Source organism: Scyliorhinus torazame, chromosome 4, assembly GCF_047496885.1.
Source record: "Scyliorhinus torazame isolate Kashiwa2021f chromosome 4, sScyTor2.1, whole genome shotgun sequence".
NCBI lineage: Eukaryota > Metazoa > Chordata > Chondrichthyes > Carcharhiniformes > Scyliorhinidae > Scyliorhinus > Scyliorhinus torazame.
The window spans coordinates 269896053-269921519 of record NC_092710.1 but is presented as its reverse complement, the minus strand read 5'-3'; the positions used below and the strand labels follow the sequence as shown (position 1 = coordinate 269921519).

At 45.5% G+C, this 25467-nt stretch overlaps 2 protein-coding genes across 5 annotated transcripts in view; one reads left to right on the top strand and one right to left on the bottom strand.

Annotated features, from left to right (window-relative positions):
- Positions 1-15639, bottom strand: part of rars2 (arginyl-tRNA synthetase 2, mitochondrial) — a 126867-nt gene extending 111228 nt beyond the window's left edge. Inside the window, exons 1-2 of one of the 2 annotated variants that reach the window (XM_072499787.1) lie at positions 15450-15639; positions 10266-10339 (exon numbers count right to left, since the gene is read on the bottom strand). In XM_072499787.1, coding sequence (XP_072355888.1) covers positions 10266-10339; positions 15450-15485 — 110 coding nt within the window. In that variant the 5' untranslated portion in view covers positions 15486-15639. Of the gene's footprint in view, positions 1-10265; positions 10340-15449 lie in introns of those variants that run through there. The other variant, XM_072499788.1, reaches the window with a different exon arrangement.
- Positions 1-25467, top strand: part of orc3 (origin recognition complex, subunit 3) — a 276501-nt gene that overhangs the window by 117661 nt on the left and 133373 nt on the right. The window contains exon 1 of one of the 3 annotated variants that reach the window (XM_072499783.1): positions 15734-15837. The exons of 1 other annotated variant lie outside the window; for it this stretch is intronic. In XM_072499783.1, coding sequence (XP_072355884.1) covers positions 15814-15837 — 24 coding nt within the window. In that variant the 5' untranslated portion in view covers positions 15734-15813. Of the gene's footprint in view, positions 1-15733; positions 15838-25467 lie in introns of those variants that run through there. One more of the 3 variants, XM_072499786.1, reaches the window with a different exon arrangement.

Sequence of the window (25467 nt, the reverse complement as noted above, 5' to 3'; positions counted from 1 at the left end):
GTCTTTTTATTGTTTGTTTTTCGGATGTGGGCGTCGCAAGCTGTGCCAGCATTTATTGCCCATCCCTAATTGCCCTTAATAATAATCTTTATTGTCACAAGTGGGCTTACATTAACACTGCAATGAAGTTACTGTGAAAAGCCCCTAGTCGCCATATTCCAGCGCATGTTCGGGTACACACAGGAAGAATTCAGAACGTCCAAATTACCGAACAACACGTTTTTTGGGACTTGTGGGAGGAAACCGGAGCGCCCGGAGGAAACCCACTCAGACACAGGGAGAACCTGCCGACTCCACACATGACAGTGACCCAAGCCAGGAATCGAACCTGGGACCATGGTGCTGTGAAGCAACAGTGGTACCCACTGTGCTACCATTCTGCCCAAACCCGAGGGTCAGTTCAGAGTCAACCACATTGTTGTGAGTCTGGAGTCACATGTAGGCCAGACAAGGCAAGGATGGCTGATTTCCTTCCAGATTTTATTAACTTCAAAATGTTACCATCTGCAGTAGCAGGATTTGAACCTGGGTCCCCAGAGCAATACCCTGGGTCTCTGGTTTACCAGTCCAGTGACAATACCACTATGCCACCGCCTCCCCACAACTGTCTTCAACAAAGCTAATTAATACACGTAAGATGTGTTGCTGCTTAAAGTGAATATTGTTTACATAAGGAATGGAATTTGAAAAACTGATGGATTTTTTTCAACATTCTCTCCAGCTTTTAATTATTGCATTCATTTTGATTCTTCATATCACTGATCTCCATTACTTTTACTAGTCAGCCCCTGCTCTTCTGAGAAAGTACTGAGCATTCATCATTTAAAGATAAACATGTCACACCAAACAGAAATAAAGATGGTGAGCTTTGATTTTATTACTGAATTCCCAGCCTCTAACCAGCTCTTGTAACCACAGTATTTATATAGCTGGCCAAGGGGAGGCGGTGATGTAGTGATATTGTCACTGGACTAGTAAACCAGAGAAATGCTCTGGGGACCCAGGTTCAAATCCCACCACTGCAGATGGTGAAATTTGAATTCAATAAAAATCTGGAATTACAAGTCTAATGATGACCAGGAAACCATTGTCGATTGGCGTAAAAACCCAGCTTGTTCACTAATGTCCTTTGGGGAATTAAATCTGCTGTCCTTACCTAGTTATTATTATTATTATTAGTCTGGCCTACATGTGATTCCAGACTCACTCAATGTGGTCGACTCTGAGGTGCCCCTCAAGGGCAATTATGGATGAAACTAAATGCTGGGCCAGCCAGCAACGCCCACGTCCCATGAAAAAAAAAAGTTATTCGTCCCAAGAATAAATTTTAAAAAGAGTTGAGTTTCTTGCCAGTGGTAATGCCCAGGATGTTAATACTGGGGCATTCAGCAATGGTAATTCCATTGAATGCCAAGGGGAGATGGTTGGATTCTCTCTGTTGCCGATGATCATTGCCTGGTGCTCGTCTGCCCAGGCCTGAATACTGTCCAAGTCTTAAATGCACATGGACATGGACTGCTTCAGTACCTGAGGAGGAGGAGCAAATGGTGAACATTGTGCAATCATCACTTTGACATTATGATGGAGGGAAGGACACTGTTGAAGTAGCTGGGCTTGGGCTCCGGACAACCCCCTCCCCCCCGAGGAACTCCTGACCTGATTGACCGCTAACAAATACCACCATTTTTCTTTGAATGGATTTGCCCTTTTTAAAAAAAAATTCAGAGTCCCAATTCATTTTTTCCAATTAAGGGGCAATTTAGCATGGCCAATCCACCAACCCTGCACATCTTTGGGTTGTGGAAGTGAAACCCACGCAAACATAGGGAGAATGTGCAAACTGCACACGGACAGTGACCCAGAGTCGGGATCGAACCTGGGACCTCGGCGCCATGAGGCAGCAGTGCTAACCACTGCGCCAACGTGCCGCCCTTGGTTTTCCCCTTTTATCGGTTGGAGTCATACCTAGCACAAAGGAGGATGGTGGTGTTTGTTAGAGGTTAATCATCTCAGTCCCAGAACATCACTGCAGGAGTTCCTCAGAATAGTCCCCTAGGCCCAACATCTTGAGTTGTTTCAATGACCTTCCCTCCATCATATTTTCATAAAGAGCTCAACTGCAAACCCGATGCACTGGCATGAGAAAGTGTGTCTGCGAATTACTGCAATGTCTGTGGATTACCGAGGTTAACTCAGTGTTCGGCGCTACTTCCAAAATAACTACTGAAAACCTTTTTATCCCTCCCATGTTTTTGTTCTTCACGCGTAATTCAATCACTACAGTCTACTTCCATGAAATAGCTTCAAACTGTTTTTTATTTTTTAATATTGTCATCCAAGCAAAATTATAATAAACAAACCCACTAACAATACAACCCCGACCTATCCCTAAACTACGTCCAGTCCAATTCCCTTCCCCATAAAGAAACAATCTTAATAACCCCCCACCCCCCACACTGGACCAAACCCAGCTCTTCCTCCCATTTTCTCTTTACCTTCTCCAATGAAGCCTGCTCCATTGCCAACAACTTTCCATAAACCTCTGAGATCTTACCTCCCCTGAGCTCAACCATGACCAGGAACCTCTCCATAAGTGAGGGCGACGGCACCAAAGGATATGAAGGGAGTTTCTGGCATAAGGAAAATCACGCACCTGCAAATACCTAAATACATTCCCCCTCGGGAGCTGAAACCTCTCCAGTAGCTTGTCTAGACCGGCGAACCTATCCTCCCTGGTGCAAGGGTCAAGGATGTCTCGGAGCGGCTGCAGGACATTCTTTGGGGGGGGGGGGGGGGGGGAGAGAGAGAGAGAAGAGGGTGAACAGCCAGCTGTCGTGGTGCACATAGGCACCAACGATATAGGTCAAAAACGGGACGAGGTCCTACAAGCTGAATTCAGGGAGTTAGGAGTTAACCTAAAAAGTAGAGTACGAAGTCTTACAACACCAGGTTAAAGTCCAACAGGTTTGTTTCGATGTCACTAGCTTTCGGAGCGCTGCTCCTTCCTCAGGTGAATGCAGACTAATGTGGCATGGGGATGAGAACTGATGCAGGAAGTTGGAAGGTAGCAAAACAGGGACAGAAACAAAAGGCAGTAAGGGGGAAAGTGTAAGGCAGAGAAGCCATAGTCAAAAATCAAAAAGGGCGACAGTACAAGGTACAGTGACTGAGGGGAGCTCAGTGAATAATCCCAGTAATACTGAAAGGAATAAAACGGGAAGTAAAAACATTAATGGTAAGCGACACGGCAGGTTGTTACATGAAGATATGTGTTCAACGACAAGGAAAATTAGGAGAAAAGTTAAGAGGAAATATAACTTAGGAGAGGTTACTGATCGAGGTGTTAAGATTCAGAACAGAGGTAAAAAAGCCAACATAAGTGTACTTTACCTGAATGTTCATAGTATTCGGAATAAGGTAAATGAGTTGATGGCGCAAACCATCGTGAATTACTATGATTTAGTGCCATTACTGAAACATGGTTAAAGGATGGTCACGACTGGGAGTTAAATATCCGAGGGTATCAAACTATTCGGAAGGACAGAGTGGATGGTAAGGGAGGTGGTGTAGCTCTGTTATTTAAGGATGACATCTGGGCAAAAGTAAGGGATGACATCGGTGCTATGGAGGATAAGGTTGAATCCATTTGGATGGAAATCAGGAAAAGTAAGGCGAAAAAGTCACTGATAGTAGTCTATAGGCCACCAAATAGTAACATTATGGTGGGGCAGGCAATAAACAAAGAAATAAGGGGTGCATGTAGAAATGGTACAGCAGTTATCATGGGGGATTTTAATCTACATGTCGATTGGTTTAACCAGGACGGTCAAGGCAGCCTTGAGGAGGTGTTTATAGAATGTATCCGCGATAGTTTCTTAGAACAGTATGTAATGGAACCTACGAGGGAACAAGCGGTCCTAGATCTGGTCCTGTGTAATGAGACAGGATTGATTCATGATCTCATAGTTAGGGATCCTCTCGGAAGGAGCGATCACAATATGGTGGAATTTAAAATACAGATGGAGAGTGAGAAGGTAAAATGAAACACTTGTGTTTTGTGCTTAAACAAAGGAGATTACAATGGGATGAGAGAAGAACTAGGTAAGGTAGACTGGGAGCAAAGACTTTATGGTGAAACAGTTGAGGAACAGTGGAGAACCTTCCAAGCGATTTTTCACAGTGCTCAGCAAAGGTTTATACCAACAAAAAGGAAGGACGGTAGAAAGAGGGAAAATCGACCCTGGATATCAAAGGAAATAAGGGAGAGTATCAAATTGAAGGAAAAAGCATACAAAGTGGCAAAGATTAGTGGGAGACTAGAGGACTGGGAAATCTTTAGGGGGCAACAGAAAGCTACTAAAAAAGCTATAAAGAAGAGTAAGATAGATTATGAGAGTAAACTTGCTCAGAATATAAAAACAGATAATAAAAGTTTCTACAAATATATAAAACAAAAATGAGTGGCTAAGGTGAATATTGGTCCTTTAGAGTATGAGAAGGGAGATTTAATAATGGGAGATGAGGAAATGGCTGAGGAATTTAACAGGTTTTTTGGGTCGGTCTTCACAGTGGAAGACACAAATAACATGCCAGTGACTGATAGAAATGAGGCTATGTCAGGGGAGGACCTTGAGAGGATTGTTATCACCAAGGAGGTAGTGATGGGCAAGCTAATGGGGCTAAAGATAGACAAGTCTCCTGGCCCTGATGGAACGCATCCCAGAGTGCTAAAAGAGATGGCTAGGGAAATTGCAAATGCACTAGTGATAATTTACCAAAATTCACTAAACTCTGGGGTGGTCCCGACGGATTGGAAATTAGCAAACGTGACACCACTGTTTAAAAAAGGAGGTAGGCAGAAAGTGGGTATTTATAGGCCACTGAGCTTAACTTCGGTAGTAGGGAAGATGCTGGAATCTATCATCAAGGAAGAAATAGCGAGGCACCTGGATGGAAATTGTCCCATTGGGCAGATGCAGCATGGGTTCATAAAGGGCAGGTCGTGCCTACCTAATAGAGTGGAATTTTAAAAAATATATATATTTTATTAAAGTTTTTCGATCAAACAAAAACAAAAATTTCCCATTTTACAACTTTGTAATAATATATACATTGATCGTTTTTTAAATAAATAATATGCTAACTAACGGCAACTGCCAACAACAAAATAAGAAACAACAGAAATAGTGACTAAAATAGTAACTTCGTAAATTCTAATATAAATAACTAATATATAAACACACACATAGGACCCAAATGAGTCCTCCCCCCCCCTCCCCCCTAGGTTGTTGCTGCTACCTTTCCTATTTTCCCTTATCGCTCTGCGAGATAGTCGAGGAACGGTTGCCACTGCCTGGTGAACCCTTGAGCCAAACCTCTTAGTGCGTACTTTATCCGCTCCAATTTTATAAACCCTGCCATGTCGTTTATCCAGGCCTCCACGCCCGGGGGTTTAGCTTCTTTCGACATAAGTAGAATCCTTCGCCGGGCTACTAGGGACGCAAAGGCCAAAACATCGGCCTCTCTCGCCTCCTGCACTCCCGGCTCATCTGCAACCCCAAATATAGCCAACCCCCAGCCTGGTTTGACTCGGACCCCCACCACTTTTGAAATCACTTTTGCCACACCCACCCAGAACCCATGCAATACCGGACATGACCAAAACATGTGGGTGTGGTTCGCCGGGCTTCCCACGCATCTCCCGCACCTATCCTCCACTCCAAGTAATCTACTCAGCCTTGCTCCAGTCATATGCGCCCTGTGTAGAACCTTGAATTGTATCAGGCTGAGCCTGGCACACGAGGACGAAGAGTTTACCCTACTTAGGGCATCTGCCCACAGCCCCTCCTCAATCTCTTCCCCCAGCTCCTCCTCCCATTTTCCCTTCAGCTCCTCTACCATCGTTAGTGGAATTTTTTGAGGACATTACCAGTGCGGTAGATAACGGGGAGCCAATGGATGTGGTATATCTGGATTTTCAGAAAGCCTTTGACAAGGTGCCACACAAGGTTGCTGCATAAAATAAAGATGCATGGGGTTAAGGGTAAAGTAGTAGCATGGATATAGGATTGGTTAATTAATAGAAAGCAAAGAGTGGGGATTAATGGGTGTTTCTCTGGTTGGCAATCAGTAGCTAGTGGTGTCCCTCAGGGATCAGTGTTGGGCCCACAATTGTTCACAATTTACATAGATGATTTGGAGTTGGGGACCAAGGGCAATGTGTCCAAGTTTGGATATGACACTAAGATGAATGGTAAAGCAAAAAGTGCACAGGATACTGGAAGTCTGCAGAGGGATTTGGATAGGCTAAGTGAATGGGCTAGGGTCTGGCAGATGCAATACAATGTTGACAAATGTGAGGTTATCCATTTAGGTAGGAATAACAGCAAAAGGGATTATTATTTAAATGATAAAATATTAAAACATGCTGCTGTGCAGAGAGACCTGGGTTTGCTCGTGCAGGAGTCGCAAAAAGTTGGTTTACAGGTGCAACAGGTGATTAAGAAGGCAAATGGAATTTTGTCCTTCATTGCAAGAGGGATGGAGTTTAAGACTAGGGAGGTTATGCTGCAACTGTTTAAGGTGTTAGTGAGGCCACACCTGGAGTATTGTGTTCAGTTTTGGTCTCCTTACTTGAGAAAGGACGTACTGGCACTGGAGGGTGTGCAGAGGAGATTCACTAGGTCAATCCCAGGGCTGAAGGGATTGGATTACGAGGATAGGTTGAGTAGACTGGGACTGTACTCGTTGGAATTTAGAAGGATGAGGGGGGATCTTATAGAAACATATAAAATTATGAAGGGAATAGATACGATAGATGCGGGCAGGTTGTTTCCACAGGCAGGTGAAAGCAGAACTAGGGGGCATAGCCTCAAAATAAGGGGAAGTAGATTTAGGACTGAGTTTAGGAGGAACGTCTTCACCCAAAGGGTTGTGAATCTATGGAATTCCTTGCCAAGTGAAGCAGTAGAGGCTCCTTCATTAAATGTTTTTAAGATAAAGATAGATAGTTTTTTTTGAACAATAAAGGGATTAAGGGTTATGGTGTTCGGGCCGGAAAGTGGAGCTGAGTCCACAAAAGATCAGCCATGATCTCATTGAATGGCGAAGCAGGCTCAAGGGGCCAGATGGCCTACTACTGCTCCTAGTTCTTATGTTCTTATGACAAGTAGCACTGGCCCAGCACTGATCCCTGAGGCACACTACTAGTCACAGGTCTCCAGTCCGACAAGCATCCTTCCACCATTACCCTCTGCTTTCAACAATCAAGCCAATTGTATATTCAATTTGCCAACTCTCCCTGAATTCCATGTGATCTAATTTTCCACAGCAACCTGAGGCAGTTCAGAGAAGATTAACTTAACCGATTCCTGGTGTGAAGGGATTAGCTTGTGAGGTAATTGAGCAGGTTGGGCCGATAATCATTGCTAGTTAAGAACGAGAGGTTATCTTATTGAAGCGTATAAAGACGCTGAGAGGACTTGACAGGATGGACGTTGAGGGGATGTTTCCCTTGTGAGGGACCCTAATACTGGGGTACACAGTTTAAAAATAAGGGGTCTTCTATTTCAGACTGAAGTACATACAATGCAGGAGGCCATTCGGCCCATCGAGACTGCACCGACCCACTTAAGCCTTCACTTCCACCCTATTCCCATAACCCCATCTAACCTTTTTTGGACACTAAGGGCAATTTAGCATAGCCAATAACCTGTACATCTTTGGACTGTGGGAGGAAACCGGAGCACCTGGAGGAAATCCACGCAGACATGGGGAGAACATGCAGACTCAGCACAGACAGTGATCCAGTGGGGAATTGAACCTGGGACCCTGGCGCTGTGAAGCCACAGTACTAGCCACGTGTGCTACCGTGCTGCCCCCAGATGGAGGAGAATTCTTTTCCCTCCTCACATGGTTGTTCAGTTGTGGTATTTTCTTCCCCAGAAAGCAGTGGAGGCTGGACCATTGAATATATTCAAGGTCGAGTTAGATAGATTTTTGATAGACAAGGGTTATGGTGGGCAGATAGGTAGCTGGAGTTAAGACGATAATCAGATCTGCTTTGACCTTAATAAATGGCGGGAGCAGGCGCGAACGACCAACTCCAATTCCTAATTTGTGTGTTCAAAGCCGCTCACCATTGACCTTGAAAAAGTTACCCACAAAGATCCAGAAACTTCTATCGCACAAAATCTGTCTTTCCAATGGCAGGTGAGGTCCAGCTCGAGGCGACCTTCAGGTGCCCAGCAATATTGATGTCAACAAACAGGGTAAGCACAGCAAACAAGCAAGCATATTACCACTTTTCATTTTTAATTTGAGAGTGTTACAGATTGCGAAATAAATGATTGTGACATTTCCATGGAATTAAAAAGATGACATTTCAAATACAAATTATGACGTTTTTTAGATGTATGGTTCCTTAGCAAAATGGATAATATGATTTTCCTACTCTTTCAGTAACTGTGAACTTAGGATGTCATCTAAAAACTCAGTTACACCTCATATAGAAAGCTGTAATGATTTCAAGGTGTTTTACAGCAAGACCATGAGTGTAAGAATGAAGTTGTCATCAGTTCAATGATCTCTAATTGATTGCATCTTAAGGGGATCACAACTGTGCACCATCTTAAGCAGCATAGATTGAATGACAGCAATTTCTGAATGTCTATAGGCACATGTTCAGGCTTCAGAAATTTCTGTCAGTTTCAGAGGAGTTATGACAGCACTTACAGTTCACAGTCATTCCTATAGCAAATTCCAAGCCATGTTGATTCTGCTACGTCCCCTTTCTCCCTGGTACCATGGTCACCCAACCCCCCCCCAAGGATCTTTATTTACATATTGCCCTCTCTGCATTAACTTGCATTTCTGCATAGTGTCTTTAACATTTTAAAATGTTGCAAGCATTATCAGAAAAAATGTGACACGAAGCCACATGGCTGGGGAGATGACTGAAAGTTAGCATCTGAGAAATGGGAGATAAAGATGTGGTTTATGGAGTGAAATTCCACAGCTTCAGTTCTTGGCAATTACAAATTGGAGGGTTGTAGGGCTGCAGGAGGTTAATTGTCTGCATCAGCCACAAGCATGGGACCAGCTTCCATGAACAACCACACCATTATATCTTTTGAGTTCACTCCATCTCATGTACACTCATACTGTACTGTACAACCAGTCATCAGATTTCAGTTCAGTGATAACTTCTTTCAGCCCCCGGAAGACCAAAACCATTATTCATGTTCACCATAATCTTTGCTCTCCTGAACAGAGGTCATACTCAAAATGCTCTCTTGTAACAAGACCAATTACTTTCACCTCGGCTACATTTTATGTCTCTAAGACAGAGATAAAGATTGGATTGGACAGGAAATTTGTATCTATCTCTGATGAGAGCCAATGTATTATAAAATAGAAAATACAGAAGGATAATCTATTTTCCCTAATTTGTAAGTGATTCATTAGAATGACACGTACAACATACCCAGAAGTGCTTCTCTGTATATTCGTATGTCAAACATAGCTGCACTATATTTACAATCTGTGACTTATTTCCTCAAAATCTCAATGCTTCCTTAAATTTTCTCTTCATCTAACCATCTTCAGACTTTCAATCCAAAGTTTGGCATGAGAAAATCACTACTCCTGGATTTACTTAAGAGTCCTGTCCCATGCTTTTCAGTCTTGGATTCAAAAGTGGTCAAGGGTCTACGAAAAAATTACACTGTCAATTTTCACTAATGGGAAAAGATGCCTCTGAATTAATACTATATGATTAGCATAATTTCTTCAGTAAAAAGAACAGTTGCAGCAGCACTAATTTCCTCATACGGTATAATTTCCCTTTCTTAGTTTTTAATATGCCTGATTTCTGCAAAATATCTATTTTATAGTCAGCAAGTTCATACACCATTAATTTGTTTCCCAACCTTGATCGTGCTGAGGAGCAGAGTGCTGGGTGCATTGTGCTCAGCAAAGAACAGAGGAAAGATAACTATAGGTATGATGACCAAAGCATGGAGGATAGCGCGGGCCACAATTTAATGGGTGTGGAATGGCTGAAACGGGCAGGGAGGCAACAGAGGAGCAGAAGGCAGGATGATAATCACCTTATTGCAGCTGCATTAACAGCCAAGCCAGTTAGCCCACTACAGACACTGGGGCCACAGAGTAATCAACTGGCTTGTAAGACTTTAATAAGACTAAGTTTTACAATGCAATCTAAATCAATGGCACGTATGAGATATACAAAACTGTTAAATTACTGTTTTTTGGAGACAGGAACAGCTGACACCATGGGAATAAGCTTCTCTGTAGGTGTCCCCAGAATTCTGGAAAGCTGGAAAAAAAACAATGAAATTAAAATAGTTAGGAAAGAAAATATGGTTCTGAAAAACAAACATTTTAAATAACAAGCTGGGAGCCCCAGATCATTTAAATTTCAAGTTCAAAAGTTTAATTTCAATATACAAACAGAACGGGCATCTGGGGTGAGGCAGTAATCTAATCACAAGGTATCAAAATGGCAAGCTGAATGAATGAGTGAAGCTTGTATCATTATTTTAACTTCAAGGTTACACTTATGCCTCATAATGATTCCTCATTTAAATCTACCTTTGAATTAGTTTTTTTATGCTAACAGTGCCTATTCACAGTTAAATAAGGGCCCTCATATTAGTTTCCGATTGTGACTGTACAACTTGCAGCCAATTACAAGGAAATCCCATGGTTGTAAGTTTGTTTCAATAAGTTGTACACAATATTTATGATGCATCGTATTTCACACTATATACTTTATCAAAAGTTCAATTGTTTATTTTTATAGTTACACAGAATTAAGAAAATGAAATGAAACAGTGCATTAAATTCTCAGAATACCTGAAATGCAAGGAGAGGAAGAATAAAACCATCCTTAAGTATAAGGCATTTGAATATACTTTGCTGCACCTATTCACCTTTTCTCAGTGTCAAATACTTTAAACCAAGTCACCGAAGCAGCACAGTTGATCATTCCAATCTTTCAATTTAAGACGAGCAAAAATTACACCGTATTTTTTTTAATATTAATTTACGAGATGTGAGAGGATATTGAGAAGTGTAGAGGAACCTTGGGAGTGCATTTGGCACTCAATGTCTGAAAGGGTGGTAAAGGCAGAAACCCTCAACATTAAAAAGGTACTTGTGGTGCCGTAGCCTAAAAGGCAAACATTAATTCCTCACCTGCTTCCACCCAAAAATCACCAAAAGACTATTTAGTTGGTCAAAAAAATCACAGACTAAGTGCTGAAAAGTGGAATTAGGCTAGATGGCTTCTTGTCAGCCAACATGGACACAATGAGCTGAATGGACTCCTTCTATGCTGTAAATTTATATTATTCTATTTGACTGGCTAGTCCTATTGTCTTTCAAAGTTTACTTGAAATGGTATAAAATGTAAAACAAAGATATTAACAATTTCCTCAGGGCAAAAATATTTATGTAGCACTTCACATCCTTAGAACATCCCAAAGAGTTCAACAAACAACGTATTTATAAAACTACTGTTGGTATGTAGGCAAACCAAATAACTAGTTTGCAGAAGGTAAACAGCGCATGAGATGAATGACTAATGAAATTGTACTGGAAGCACTAAGGTCAGGTAGCATCAATGAAAAGACAACCACATGATTAATGTTTCAAGTCAATGACTTGTCAGAACTCCAGTTTAAGATCAACAACCTTAAATGCCACCGCTTCACAAATCCCATCTGATCCTCCCCTATCACCCCCGGCACGCAATCCCCTATCCATGACTCTACTACCTTTACATCAACATTAAGCAATGATATTGGGCGGTACGACCCACCCTGCTCTGTGGCCTAATCTTTCTTCAAAATCAGGGAAATGGACACCTGTGACTGTGTGGGGGGTGCTCCCCCCTACCCCTCGCCTGATTGTACATCCACACTAGCAAAAGCCCCAGCTCTGCATCGAGTTTCTTGTAAAGCTCCACTGGCAACCTGCCCGGCCCCGGGACCGTCACTGCCTGCATCACACCAACACTGTCCATCACATCCCTCAGCCCAATCGGGGCCCCATAGCTCTGCACCTCGCCTCCTGCACCCAAAGAACACCAACCCATCCAGGAACTGTCTCATCCCATCCTCCCCAGGCAGAGGCTCCAACAAGTATTTCATTTCATTTCAAGTACAGCCGTCTGTAAATGACCCCAAATACCCTATTTACCCGCTCTGGGTCTGACACCACCTTGCCCTTCTCATCCTTCACCCTACCAATCTCCCTCGCCGCTGCCTGCTTCCTCAGCTGGTGGGTCAGCATCCTGCTCGCCTTCTCCCCATACTCCCCTGACCCTTCGCAATTGTCCCACTGCCTTCCCCGTGGACACTAACCCGAATTCCATCTGGAGCCTGTCTCTCCTTCAACATCCTCTCCTCTGGCACAGAGTGCTTCCGGTCCACCCTCAGGATTCATCTAGAGCCTTGCACTCCCCTCTCATTGCACGCTCCCCCAAATGTACCTCGATTGAAATAAATTCACCATAACTCCCGCTTAAGCGACTCCCACAAAGTGGAGGCTGTGACCTCCCCTGTGTCATTCAGCTCCACATAGCTCTGGATGGCCCTTATCCACCAACAATCCCACATCCACCTTTCACTGAGGCCGTTAGCGACCCGCAAATCCATCCAGTGAGGCGCGTGGTTGGAAACCACGATTGCCCAAGTACTCCAAGTCGGCCTTACCCATCACAAAGAAATCGATCCAGGACGACACCCGATGCACATGTGAAGAGTACGAAACTCCTTCACCCTCAGGCTCCCAAACCTCCATGACTTCTTCTCTTCCCCCCCCAAAATATGATCTATGAACACCCTCGGCTCCCAAACCTCTACGTGGACCACGCCCCCCATGCGATCCATGAAACCCCCCGCAGCTCCCGAGCCACCGCCGAAACCTTTGACAACTTAGGACACGACCGGTCCATCATCGGATCCAGAATAGTGTTAAATCAGCCAGTGTGTCCCCATCTCCGGGATCCTCCCTAACACCCGCCTCATCGTCCCAACTCGGGGCATAAACGTCTGCCAGGACTATCGGCATCCCCTTCTGCTTGACCATTACAGCCTATTGGCCACAATGTTCCCACCTCAAATGCCACTTTCTTATTAACCAGCACCGTTACCCCCCCTCGTCTTCATGTCCAACCCGGAGTGGAAAATCTGCCCAACCTATCCCTTCCTCAGCCTCGTCTGGTCCCCCAACTTCAGGGGCCTTTCCTGCAAAAACACAACTTCCGCCTTCAAACTCCTCAAGTGTGCGAAAACACGCTACCGTTTAACCGAGCTATACAACCCCGGGATATTCCAAATAATCAGCCTGGTTGGGGGTGGGGGGAGGGGTGGGGTGGGGCCATATCCCTTTTCCACCCCCTCCCCTGATCAGCCATATCCCTTTTTTAGCCAGCCCCCATGCCAGCATGCGTCACGCACTCTTCCAGGCCCACCCCAAGATGTCCACCGCCATCTCTCCTTTCCCAACTGTGCCACACCAACTGCACCTATGTCAGTCGTAACCCGCCCCAATCCACAAACCCAATGTGCCCCACACTTTACACCGAACTCCTCACCAAAATTCAATGTCTTCGCACTCTTCCCAGTCAGTGGTCGCTCGAAGTCTATTGCCCCCTCTGGCAAGTCAAAATAAAATTCTTGCTTTTGGGCATCACCCACAAGCGGGCAGAGTACAAAACCCCAAACTTCACCCCTTTCTTGTCAAGGGCAGCCTTTATTCGATTATACCATGGCTAGTTCTGCACCCAGGTCCTGGTAAATCCGCAGCTCACTCCTCTCCCAGGTACACTTCTTGGTCTGCCTCACACCCCCTCAGGATCTTCTCCTTATCCAAGACCGATACAGCCTCACCACCATTGCCCTTGGCAGCTCCCCCATCTGCAGCATCCTCCTCAATGCCCTGTGAGCTCGTCACCTCAAAGAGCCAGTCAAAGACCCCCTCCCATATCAGCTTCTCCAACATGCTTGACACATACTTGGCTGCCTTCACATCTTCAATACCTTCGGGCATCTCCACAATCTGCAGACTCTGCCTCCTGGAGCAGTTCACACGATCCTTCAGCTTCTCCCTCAGCCTTTCCTGGCTGCTCAACACCATCCCCATCTCCGGCTCCAGCGAGGTAAACCGACCTTCATGCTCCACCACCGACTCTTCCACCTTCTGGATCGCCAGGTCTTGAGCCTCCTGCCTCTGCGCCACCCCTTCAATTGACGTCCTAAGCGGTTCCACCACCATGCCCAAATCCTCTAAGGCCTCCTTACTCTGATTCTGAAATTTGCTATTGGGAAATTCCACAAACTGCTCAGTCAACCACTGGGAGGTCAACACTGCCCCCTTGCTCTCTTCCATCTTCGCATGTGTCACACCACAAAAACTTCCTTGTTCTAACTTCTCTCTTCCTTGTGGCACGTGGCACCCCTCATCCAAGGAGCCATATACCAGTCCCACCAGAGGAGTATTACATTCCCTTTGCACTCATGCATCTTTTGCCCTCAAACAAATTTGGGTGGGGAAGGACTGAAAAAATCCACCTTGAGCAGGTGCCACCAAATGTGCGCCCACTCACTCCATGGCTGCCACTGGAAATCTACGACCTTAATCGTTAACCCTACCTTCTTCTCTTCACAGAATCTGCTGAATGTTTCCAGCATTTCCTGTTGTAATTTCAGATTTCCAGTATCTCTTGCATTTTTATTTCTTGACCAACTAACTGTTTTTTCGGTGGAGGGAAAATCAATGTTTGGCAGCTCACAAGGACAACTTAATCGCTCTTCTCGAATAAGTAGATGTGGCTGTGGTCTAAACCTCACACCAAAAATGTCACCTTTGACAATGCAGAACTTCACGAATGCTGCACCGAAATGTCAGCCTAGATTAGGGGACATACAAGGGCATCAATTCACAATTTCAATGTTGTAGACAGAACTTGCAATGAAGGAAAAATGCATTAAACTACTTTGTTAACTTTACTGCTTTAAAAGAATGACGCTCAGAAAGCAGAAAGTAAATGATGCTGCCAAATTATCTGTCTTATTTCACTGTTCATGGTAATGGCAATTAGTTGATCTGGCATAGTTTAATCAAACTAAACATTTATAAACTTCTGATCAGCAACACATTATTTCCAACCTGGAAATATTCATTTAACATTAAAAGGAAAAAATAACCCCTTCAGCTCGTGTCAATTTAGATGACAAACATTTGGTCCAATGTTTCTCCCTTTATCAAATGGCTTCAATTTTTTCCCGAAATATTATTTTCATAACCCGCTGTTATCAAACAGACAGAGCTGGCGCATTTGCACCAGGATATTTAACAAACTCAACTGAAGGTCAGGCAATATGGAACCCCTGAATTAGAAGTTGCTTGCTGCTACCTACCTGGGCTGCTATAGACCTACGGAAAAGACAAGCCATACCATCGTTTGCCTCAGAGCTAAAATTCAGGAACCCACAATCAATTAATTCCCCGCCTAAGGCCAGAGCACTGCGCTTTTCGGCTGCACCAACCCGCCGCGAATTCACTTCTGCCGGCAGCTGCTCCCCACCTCTCCGAGCAGGCGCGGACAGATGCGCGTGCGCGCCGCAGGTCCCGCCCCTCTGACCTCCGAACTGTGAACCGGGCGCACGGACAGCCAATGGCGGCGACCGGGGGAGGCTGCGGCGTTCCGATTGGCTACCAGCGGAGCTCGAGGCGCGCGCGCGCGCGCGAGTCGCTGGACGGCGTTGGGCCCTGGTGGGAACAATGGCGACTTGTTCTGTATCCAAGGTAAAGGCTCCGCTCGAGACAGGCGCAAACTCAGGGGCTGCTGCAAACCCGACCGAACAATCAGCTGAAGTTTGTCTATCGGTACTGATGGGTGGTTGCTCAAAGTGGAGCATTTCAGTCATCTGTGCACTGAAACTCGGTAGCCCACAATCTTGACATTTTCGAGCTGGGGACTGGGAATTGTCATGGTTGAGGAATTACAGTAAAAGTTACAGATGGGTTGAAGACTCCATGCATGCTTTCCAACTTTAGCTGTTTTTATGCTGGAGGCTAGTTAACGTGTAAAAAAAGTATGTATTTAACATTTATGCCCAGCACCGATCCAATGTTATATCAGGCCAAGTATAAAGTAGGAGTGACCAAATGTTTTGTTTTTGCAAACCTCTTGGGGGGGGGGGGGGTGTGATGGTGGTATATACCAGGGTTTTTCAAACTCAGGGTTGCGTCCCGTGAGTGGGTGTCTGGAGGGTCGCGGAGCGATCAGTCACAGCATTCCTGATCGCGGTAGAGGCGTCCAACAGCAGCAAGCAAGCAACAGGACTGTGAAGAACTGATGAAGATGGATCATTTTGTAATAAAGAAGAGAGGGCCAGAGAGGCAAACAGGCCGGAATCTCATAACTGAATCTACCGGGGAGAGCTTCACAGGGTCCAATGTTATATCAGGCCAAGTATAAAGTAGGAGTGACCAAATGTTTTGTTTTTGCAAACCTCTTGGGAGGGGAGCAAGCAGGGTCACCTGTTACATTAAAGGTCAGAAATAATGGTGGGCCATGAAGGGCGACTGGTACAGGTCGTGAAGATCAGCTGGTCTGGATCGCGAAGATCGGCTGGCCTCGGTTGCAAAGGTCAGCTGGCATCAGTCGTGAACATCGGCCAGCATGGGTTCCGAATGTTAGATAGTTGCTAAAAATTTGCCCTGGGAAAAATAGTTTGAAAAACGCTGGTTATATATCATGGAACTGCAAACAACATTGGATCTCCTGATTAGACTAAAATCAGTTGATCCTTGCAGCGTTCTGATTACACGTTGCCCATCACTTGAGGCAGCAGTCTATTGCATCACCTTCAGATCCATGAATAAATATTAGTTCACAAAGCAATGTCTCACGAACAAGAAGTTACATAAGTTTCCGAGAATCTAATTTTTCGTGATTTTAATTGGGGTATCAGTATTGACCAGGACACGGGGAGAAATTTTCAACTTCTTGTTCAAATAGTACATCTGCTTGAGTAGACAATTAAAACAAAAAATCTGTAGGTATCTCCAGCTAGGCACATTTCTAGTTTCTCTTGACAAGATGGTGGTCAGCTGCCTTTTTGAGCCGCTATAAATCCTGAGGTGTAGCTACACCAACAGCACCTTCCAAACCCACGACCACTGCCTTCTAGAAGGACAAGAGCAGCAGATACTATGGTATTCGAGGCAAGGTACTTACATGGATTGACGATTGGCTGTCAGGCAGAAGGCAGAGAGTTGGGATAAAAGGTTCTTTTTCGGAATGGCAACCGGTGACGAGTGGTGTCCCGCAGGGTTCAGTGTTGGGGCCACAGCTGTTCTCTTTATATATTAATGATCTAGATGACGGGACTGGGGGCATTCTGGCTAAGTTTGCCGATGATACAAAGATAGGTGGAGGGGCAGGTAGTATGGAGGAGGTGGAGAGGCTACAGAAAGATTTAGACAGTTTAGGAGAGTGGTCCAAGAAATGGCTGATGAAATTCAACGTGGGCAAGTGCGAGGTCTTGCACTTTGGAAAAAAGAATAGAGGCGTGGACTATTTTTTAAACGGTGACAAAATTCATAATGCTGAAGTGCAAAGGGACTTGGGAGTCCTAATCCAGGATTCTCTAAAGGTAAACTTTCAGGTTGAGTCCGTAATTAAGAAAGCGAATGCAATGTTGCCATTTATCTCAAGAGGCTTGGAATATAAAAGCAGGGATGTACTTCTGAAGCTTTATAAAGCATTAGTTAGGCCCCATTTAGAATACTGTGAGCAATTTTGGGCCCCACACCTCAGGAAGGACATACTGGCACTGGAGCGGGTCCAGCGGAGATTCACACGGATGATCCCAGGAATGGTAGGCCTAACATACGATGAACGTCTGAGGATCCTGGGATTATATTCATTGGAGTTCAGGAGGTTGAGGGGAGATCTAATAGAAACTTACAAGATAATGAATGGCTTAGATAGGGTGGACGTAGGGAAGTTGTTTCCATTAGCAGGGGAGACTAGGAGCTGGGGGCACAGCCTTAGAATAAAAGGGAGTCACTGTAGAATAGAGATGAGGAGAAATTTCTTCAGCCAGAGAGTGGTGGGTCTGTGGAATTCATTGCCACAGAGGGCGGTGGAGGCCGGGACGTTGAGTGTCTTTAAAGACAGAAGTTGATAAATTCTTGATTTCTTGAGGAATTAAGGGCTATGGAGAGAGAGCGGGTAAATGGAGTTGAAATCAGCCATGATTGAATGGTGGAGTGGACTCGATGGGCCGAATGGCCTTACTTCCGCTCCTATGTCTTATGGTCTTATAGATACCTGGGAACCCACCACCTGGAGGTTCCCCTCCAAGGCACTCACAACCCTGATTTGGAAATATATCATCGTCCCTTCACTGTTGCTGGGGCAACATCCTGGAAATCCCTCCGTAACAGCACAGTGGGTGCACCTACAACTCGAGGACTGTAGCAGTTCAAGAAGGCGACTAGGGACGGGCAATAAATGCTGACCTAACCAGCGACGCCCATATCCCGTAAATTAATTTTAAAAAACAGTTGCTATTAGGGAAGCAGTTCCAGGATGTTGATCCAGTGACAGTGAAGGAACGATGATATATTTCCAAATCCGGATCGTGGGTGACTTGAAGGGGAACTTCCAGGTGGTTGTGTTCCCAGGTATTTGTTGCCCTTTGCCTTCCAGATGGTAGTGGTCATGGTTTTGGAAGACGCTGCCTCAGAAAGCTTGGTGAGTTTCTGCAGTGCACCTTGTTGATGGTACACAATGCTGCCAGTGTTCTTTGGTGGTGGAGGGATTGAATGTGGAAGGGGTACCAATCATGCGAGTTGCTTTGTCCTGGATGGTGTTGAGCTTCTTGTGTTGTTGGAACTGCATAATACACAAATCAGCATAAATCATATGCTCAAATCCTGGGGAGGGACTTGAAACCACGGCAATCTGAATTTCGAATAATACAAGACTTAGTTTCTCCATTCCCATGTGGGACAATGGACAGCAAGACTCCATCTCAATCTCTTGCTGCAGCCAGGTGGTGCATGATAGCACATCGTATAGCACATCTCCAGGTCTTTTTTGACCAGCACTGTCGTCTTCTTCTGCCTGGAGTGACAGTCTACCGTACTGTCACTCTTGATGTCTGGGAGATGAAGGAGGTGTCCTACCAGCAGCAATTGCCTTTCCATCATGCTGTCCTGCAGGTGCCTCTGACCAGTCCTCTGAAGCACTTTCTCGTTGGTAATATTGTCTCCATGTGATTCCCAAGAAGCCATGTCGGCAGCACTGGTGAAATACTTCCAACTTGTCACATGGAGAGGTTGCATAAGATCCTGGGTAATATAACTCAGCAAGCAAGAAATACAAATGCAAATAGAACTGAGTTAACAGGACATGGGGGCTACATTTAGTCTCATCTTGGAAACCCTAATGAAGGAGTTGTGAATGGAACTGTGAAATCTCTCATGAATAACTCCTGAGCAGACCAATGATACTCTTCTGAGGATCTTCTGCACTGATGTCTTGAGGCTGTGATGATTGCTCTCTGTTAATTCTAACTATATTTCTTTGCATCATGTATAGCTCCAACTACTTTAGTGGCATTCCTCCCCACCCCGCCCCAGTTCCTGTTTTTACCAGCATTTCTTAAGCGATACTTGGCTGATTGCTGGCCTGATGTTGAGGGCAGCTATTCTTGCATCTCATCCAGTATCCATCTCTTGCGTCCCTCTCTAGTAATACCTGGAGCCCAGTATTTCTGGCAGAACCTGAACCAAGTGATGTTGAAAGGTTATTGGTGTTGCTTGATGAAGTTATTGCGTATTCCTTCAGTTACTTTGCTGACATTTGTGAGGATGCTAATTCAATGCTATTTACAAAGGTTAGATTTATCCTGTTTTCCTGAGGATAAAACACACCTGGGCAATCTTGCACACTGGAGTAAATAAAGATTCCTGGCTCTATTGGAACATCTTGGTTAGGCAAGCAGCTTATGTGCACTCTCGCTATCATTTTCCGAAGCACACTTCTGTACAGAAGTTGCTATTTCACTATACAACACATGAGTTACAACTATTTGTTCAACTCAGTGGCTCATTTTTACGAACAACTTTCCATCCCTACATACAGCCTGGTACCACAATGTTAATATTAGCATAACTACTGTCTCCATTCACCAGAAGCACTAACATGGGTAGATCTGCTAATATCTGGTGAATCTGTGGAACTCTTTGCCGCAGAAGGCTGTGGAGGTCAAATCACTGAGTGTCTTTAAGACAGAGATAGATAGATTCTTGATTAATAAGGGGATCAGGGATTATGGGGAGAAGGCAGGAGAATGGGGATGAGAACACTATCAGCCATGATTGAATGGCAGAGCAGATTCGATGGGCCGAATAGCCTAATTCTGCTCCTATGTCTTATGGTCTAATATGTTTAACCCATTCTGGTTAATTAATTTAAGCCAATTTGCTTTGATTACTTAGTATTTCACGCTCTCCATTATCTGATTTTCAATGTGTGTCTCTCCATGGACAAACTACTTAATTTAAATCAATGAGAACTTCCGGTGACGGGGATGTGCTGAGTAGTCGCACAGAAGGTGGCTCTCCTCCTACGAACCCGAAAATAGTTATTTAACTCTAAATAGCCCGCTAATACTGGGAAAAAGATATTCCCGCACCCCAACCAAAACCAACGGAGAGGCCGAGTAACTCCAGAGGAAGCAAAGAGACGAGAAATGGGAAAGCCAGGAGAAGCAAGTGGCTGATCCGGCGGACGTACGATGCGACGAAGCTCGGGTTGCGCCAGAACGAGAAGGACCGGCCGCTGCATGCGGCGCCCCCCCCCCCCCCCACCACCACCAGAGGGTGGCTGGTGGATGATCCTCTCAAGAAACCTGAGAGAACATAGGAGACGAAGACCGATATCCAGGCTGCGGAAGCTCTGACGAACATGCAGATCACAGTAATAATCTTTATTGTCACAAGTCGGCTTTCATTAACACTGCAATGAAGATACTATGAAAAGCCCCTAATCGCCACATTCCGCCACCTGTTCGGGTACATAGAGGAAGAATGCAGAATGTCCAAATTACCTAACAGTACGTCTTTCGGGACTTGGGGGAGGAAACCGGAGCACCCGGAGGAAACCCACGCGGACACAGGGAGAATGTGCAGACTCCGCACAGAGAGTGACCCAAGCCGGGAACTGAACCTGGGACCCTGGAGCTGTGAAGCAACTGTGCTAACCACATGGCACTGCATAAGGCGGAGAGGCGACTGGAGGCCCAGAAGAGCACCATAAAGGAACTAGAAAAGGCTTCAACGGACCAGATCGGCGCTCTGGATAAGGAAATAACAAGATTGGTTTCGACGCAGGGGAGTCTGAGGGGAAAGATAGAAGATTAGGAGAACTAGTCAAGGCGGCAAAACCAGAGGATCGTGAGCCTGCCATAAGGGGTCAAAGGCAGGGACCCCCACGGACTATGTGGCCCAAATGCTGAGTAATCTAATAGGAAGGGATAACTTCCCAACTCGCCAGAGGCCACCAGTCGCTTCGCCCAAGGTCGGAGAGCAGCTGAGGGCGATAATCGCCAAAATGCACTGGTATCAAGGAGCTCAGCATATTCATGGACCAGAGGGGGCTAGTAAGAGCGGAATATCCTGCAATTGTAATCTCCGATCACACTCCACTTTACGTGGATATGAGGTTGGTGACGGGTTGTGCCCATGGAGGATGGACACGGCCCTCCTGGCCAATAAGGCTTTCTGCGAGAAAATATCACAGGCTATAGCCATGTTACTAATAACCAGAATGGGGAGGTCTCAATCTCTACAATCAGGGGTGAAATTATTGTCTACAATGCACGTAGATACAGGGAAGAGAGGGTGGCTAGGCAACAGCTCCACTCCACACTGGAGGTAGACCGGTAATACTCCGAGGCCCGGAATGAAGAGCTCCTGGCGGAGAAGAAAAAGCTACAAATTGACTTTGACCTGCTCTCCACGAAGAAAGCAGTGCATCAAATCCGCCAGGCACGGGGAACACTGTACGAAAACTAAGGCAAAGCCACGAGGGAAATAGCTCAAGTTAGAGACAACAGGGACAAACTAGTATCGGATCCAGAAAAGGTTATCAAGTCATTCTAGACCCTCTACCGAGGGCTGTACCTCTTGAGACCCCCGTAGGGGATTGAGGATGAAACAATTCCTCGAGGAACTGGACATGTCAGTCGTGGGGGAGGATAGGAAACGGGGGCTGGAAGCACCATTAGAACTGGGAGAAGTCATGGAGACCATTAACTCCAAGCAAGCGGGGAAGGCACCGGGACCAGACGGATTCCCGGCGGACTTCTACAAAAGATTTGCGACAGCACTGGCCCCGCACTTGTGGGAGATGTTCACAGACTCACTGGCGAGGGGCACAATGTCGCCAGCACAAGCCTCAATCTCGCCGATATCCAAGAAAGACAAAGATCCAACAGAATGCGGGTCCTAAAGACCCATTTCACCCAGACTCAAAAATACTGGCCAAGATCCTAGCCAGGAGACTGAAGGACTGAGTACCAGAGGTAGTAGCAGAAAACCAAATGAGCTTTGTCAAGGGCATACCGCTAACATTGAACATCAGGCGTCTGCTGAACGTGATCATGACCCCATCCGGGGAGAGAACACCTGAGGTGATCATCCCCCTGGATGCAGACAAGGCCTTTGACAGAGTCGAGTGGAAGTACCTCAGAGAAGTACTGGAGTAGTTCGGGCTTGGAACAGGGTTCACTGCCTGAGTGAAATTCCTATACAGCATTCCCACGGCAAGCATACAGACGAATACCACCAGCTCTAAGTACTTCCAGCTGCACAGAGGCACAAGGCCCATTGTCCCCGCTGCTGTTCGCCCGAGCGATCAAACCACTAACGATCGCGCTCAGGGCAGAAAAGAATTGGGAGGTAGTCCGGAGAGGAGACAGAGAGCACAGAGTCTCTCTCTATGCAGATGACCTGCTCCTCTACATCTTGGACCCGCAAAGCAGCATGGAAGGAATCTTGAAAGAGATTGGAGCCTTCTCGGGCTACAAACTCAACGTGAGCAAACGTGAAATCTTTGAACCCGCAAGGGTGAGGGACTGCCATTTAAACAGGCCCAACATAAATTCCACTACCTGGGGATCCAAATCACCCATGACTGGACACGGATCCACAAATGAAATCTGACCCTGGTGGAGGAAGATAAAAAGGACCTGCAGAGGTGGGACACACTCCCATTCTCCCTGGCGGGGAGGGTGCAGACGATCAAGATGAAAGTTCTGCCCAGGTTCCTCTTCCTGTTCAGATCCATAACGATCTACACTGACAACACTAGAGGAACTGACAGAGAAGTTCCAGCTGACGGAGGGGAAATGAGCTAAGAAACATGCAGGTCAAAAACATCTTACATACCCACGACCACCGCGACAATTGCTGTTAAGAGTGCCTGCTGGACACGGACATCTTAGGGAAGGAGAACTGCGGCAACCTGCATGGACGACTACTGGGAGTAGCATGCACACCACTGGACGAGATAAGTGAAAAGTGGGAGGAAGACCTAGGGTATGAAATGTGGTGGGGACTCTGGAGCAAAGCACTGCACAGGGTCAACTCCACCTCCACACGTGCAAGGTTAAGCCTAATGCAGCTGAATGTGGTACACCGAACCCACTTACAAGAACCCGAATGAGCAGGTTCTTCCTGGAGGTGGAGGTCAAATGAGAATGGTGCCAAGGAGACCTGGCCAACCATGCCCACATGGTCTGGTGTTGCCCCACACTAATCGGGTACTGGAGAGTCAATGTCCAAAGTTGTGGGGATGAAGGTGGAGCCGGTCCCGAGAGTGGCAGTATTCGAGGTATCAGAACAGCCATATCTATTCGTGGGGAAGAAGGGTCAATGCCCTTGCCTTTGCCTCTCCACTCCTGCGTTAGAGAGAAGAGAGAGAGAAGCAAGAGAAATAGAGAGAGAGGAGAGAGATGGATGTGAAACATTGGCGAGAGAGAGAAACATTAGAGTCAGGGAGAAAGCTAGCTAGAAATATAAACACCGATAGTAAGAGTCCCTCCAAATATTTATAAAGAAAGATTGCACAATGAGCATTGGCCCTATAGAAAGTGAGCCTGGGGAGTTAAAAATAAGGAAATGGCAGATGAATTGAGCAGGTACTTTGCACCGGTCTTCACTATAGAGGATCGGTAAAATCCCAGAAATAGCTGTAAATCAGGAAATGGAGGGGAGGGAGCAACTCATAATTACAATCACCAGGGACATGGCACTAAGCAAATCATTGGAACTGCAGGTTCACAAGTCCTTGCACTCTAATGAATTTCATCCTCGCGTCTTAAAAGAAATGGCTCGTGAGATAGTTGATGCTATGGTTCTAATTTTCCAAAATTCACGAGATTTGGTTGGAAAAGAACAAACAGAACACCTTTATTCAAAAAGGGAGAGAGACACAGCAGGAAACTACAGGCCAGTTAGCTTAACATCTGTCATTAATTATTAAAGCCCTTATAACAGGGCACTTGTATACATTCAAAGCAATCAGGAGGAGTCAGTATGGTTTTGTGAGCAGGAAATCATGTTTAACCAATTTATAGGAGTTCTTTGAAAGAGTAACGTGCTGTGGGTAGAGAGGAACCGGTGGATGTACAGTACTTCGATTTCCAAAAGGCATTTGACAAAGTGCCTCATCAAAGGTTTTTTCAGAAATTAAAAGCCGGTGGTGTGGAGGTAACATATTGGCACGGATTGAAAATTGGATAGCCTACAGGAAACAGTAGGCATAAATAGGTCATTTTCTGGTTGGCAGAATTCAATGAGTGATGTACCACAGGGATCAGTGCTAGGTCCTGAGCTCTTTACAATTCATATAAATGATTTGGATGAAGGGACTGGTGATGTGGTTACTAAATTTGCTGATAACACAAAGATAGATAGGAAAGTAAGTTGTGAAGAGGGCATAGGAGGTTGCAAAAGAATATAGGTAGGTTAGGTGAGTGGATACATTTTTATCTAAATGGTGAGAGATTGCAGAGTTCTCAGATGCAAAGGGATTTGGATGTCCTAGTACATGAATCGCAAAAGGCTAGTCTGCAGGTGCAGCAAGTAATTAGGAAAGCTAATTGTGAGGGAATTGAATACACGAGTGCGGAGGTTATGCCTCAGTTATACACAGCATTGGTGGGAGCACATCTGAGGTACTGTGTACAGTATTGGTCTCCTTATTTAAGGAAGGAAGGAAGGATATATTGGAAGCAGTTCCAAGAAGGTTTACTAGGTTAATGTCTGGAATGGGTGAGCTGCCCTCTGAGAAAAGGTTGGACAGGCTAGGCTTGTATCTGCTGGGGTTTAAAGAAGTAAGAGGCAATTTGA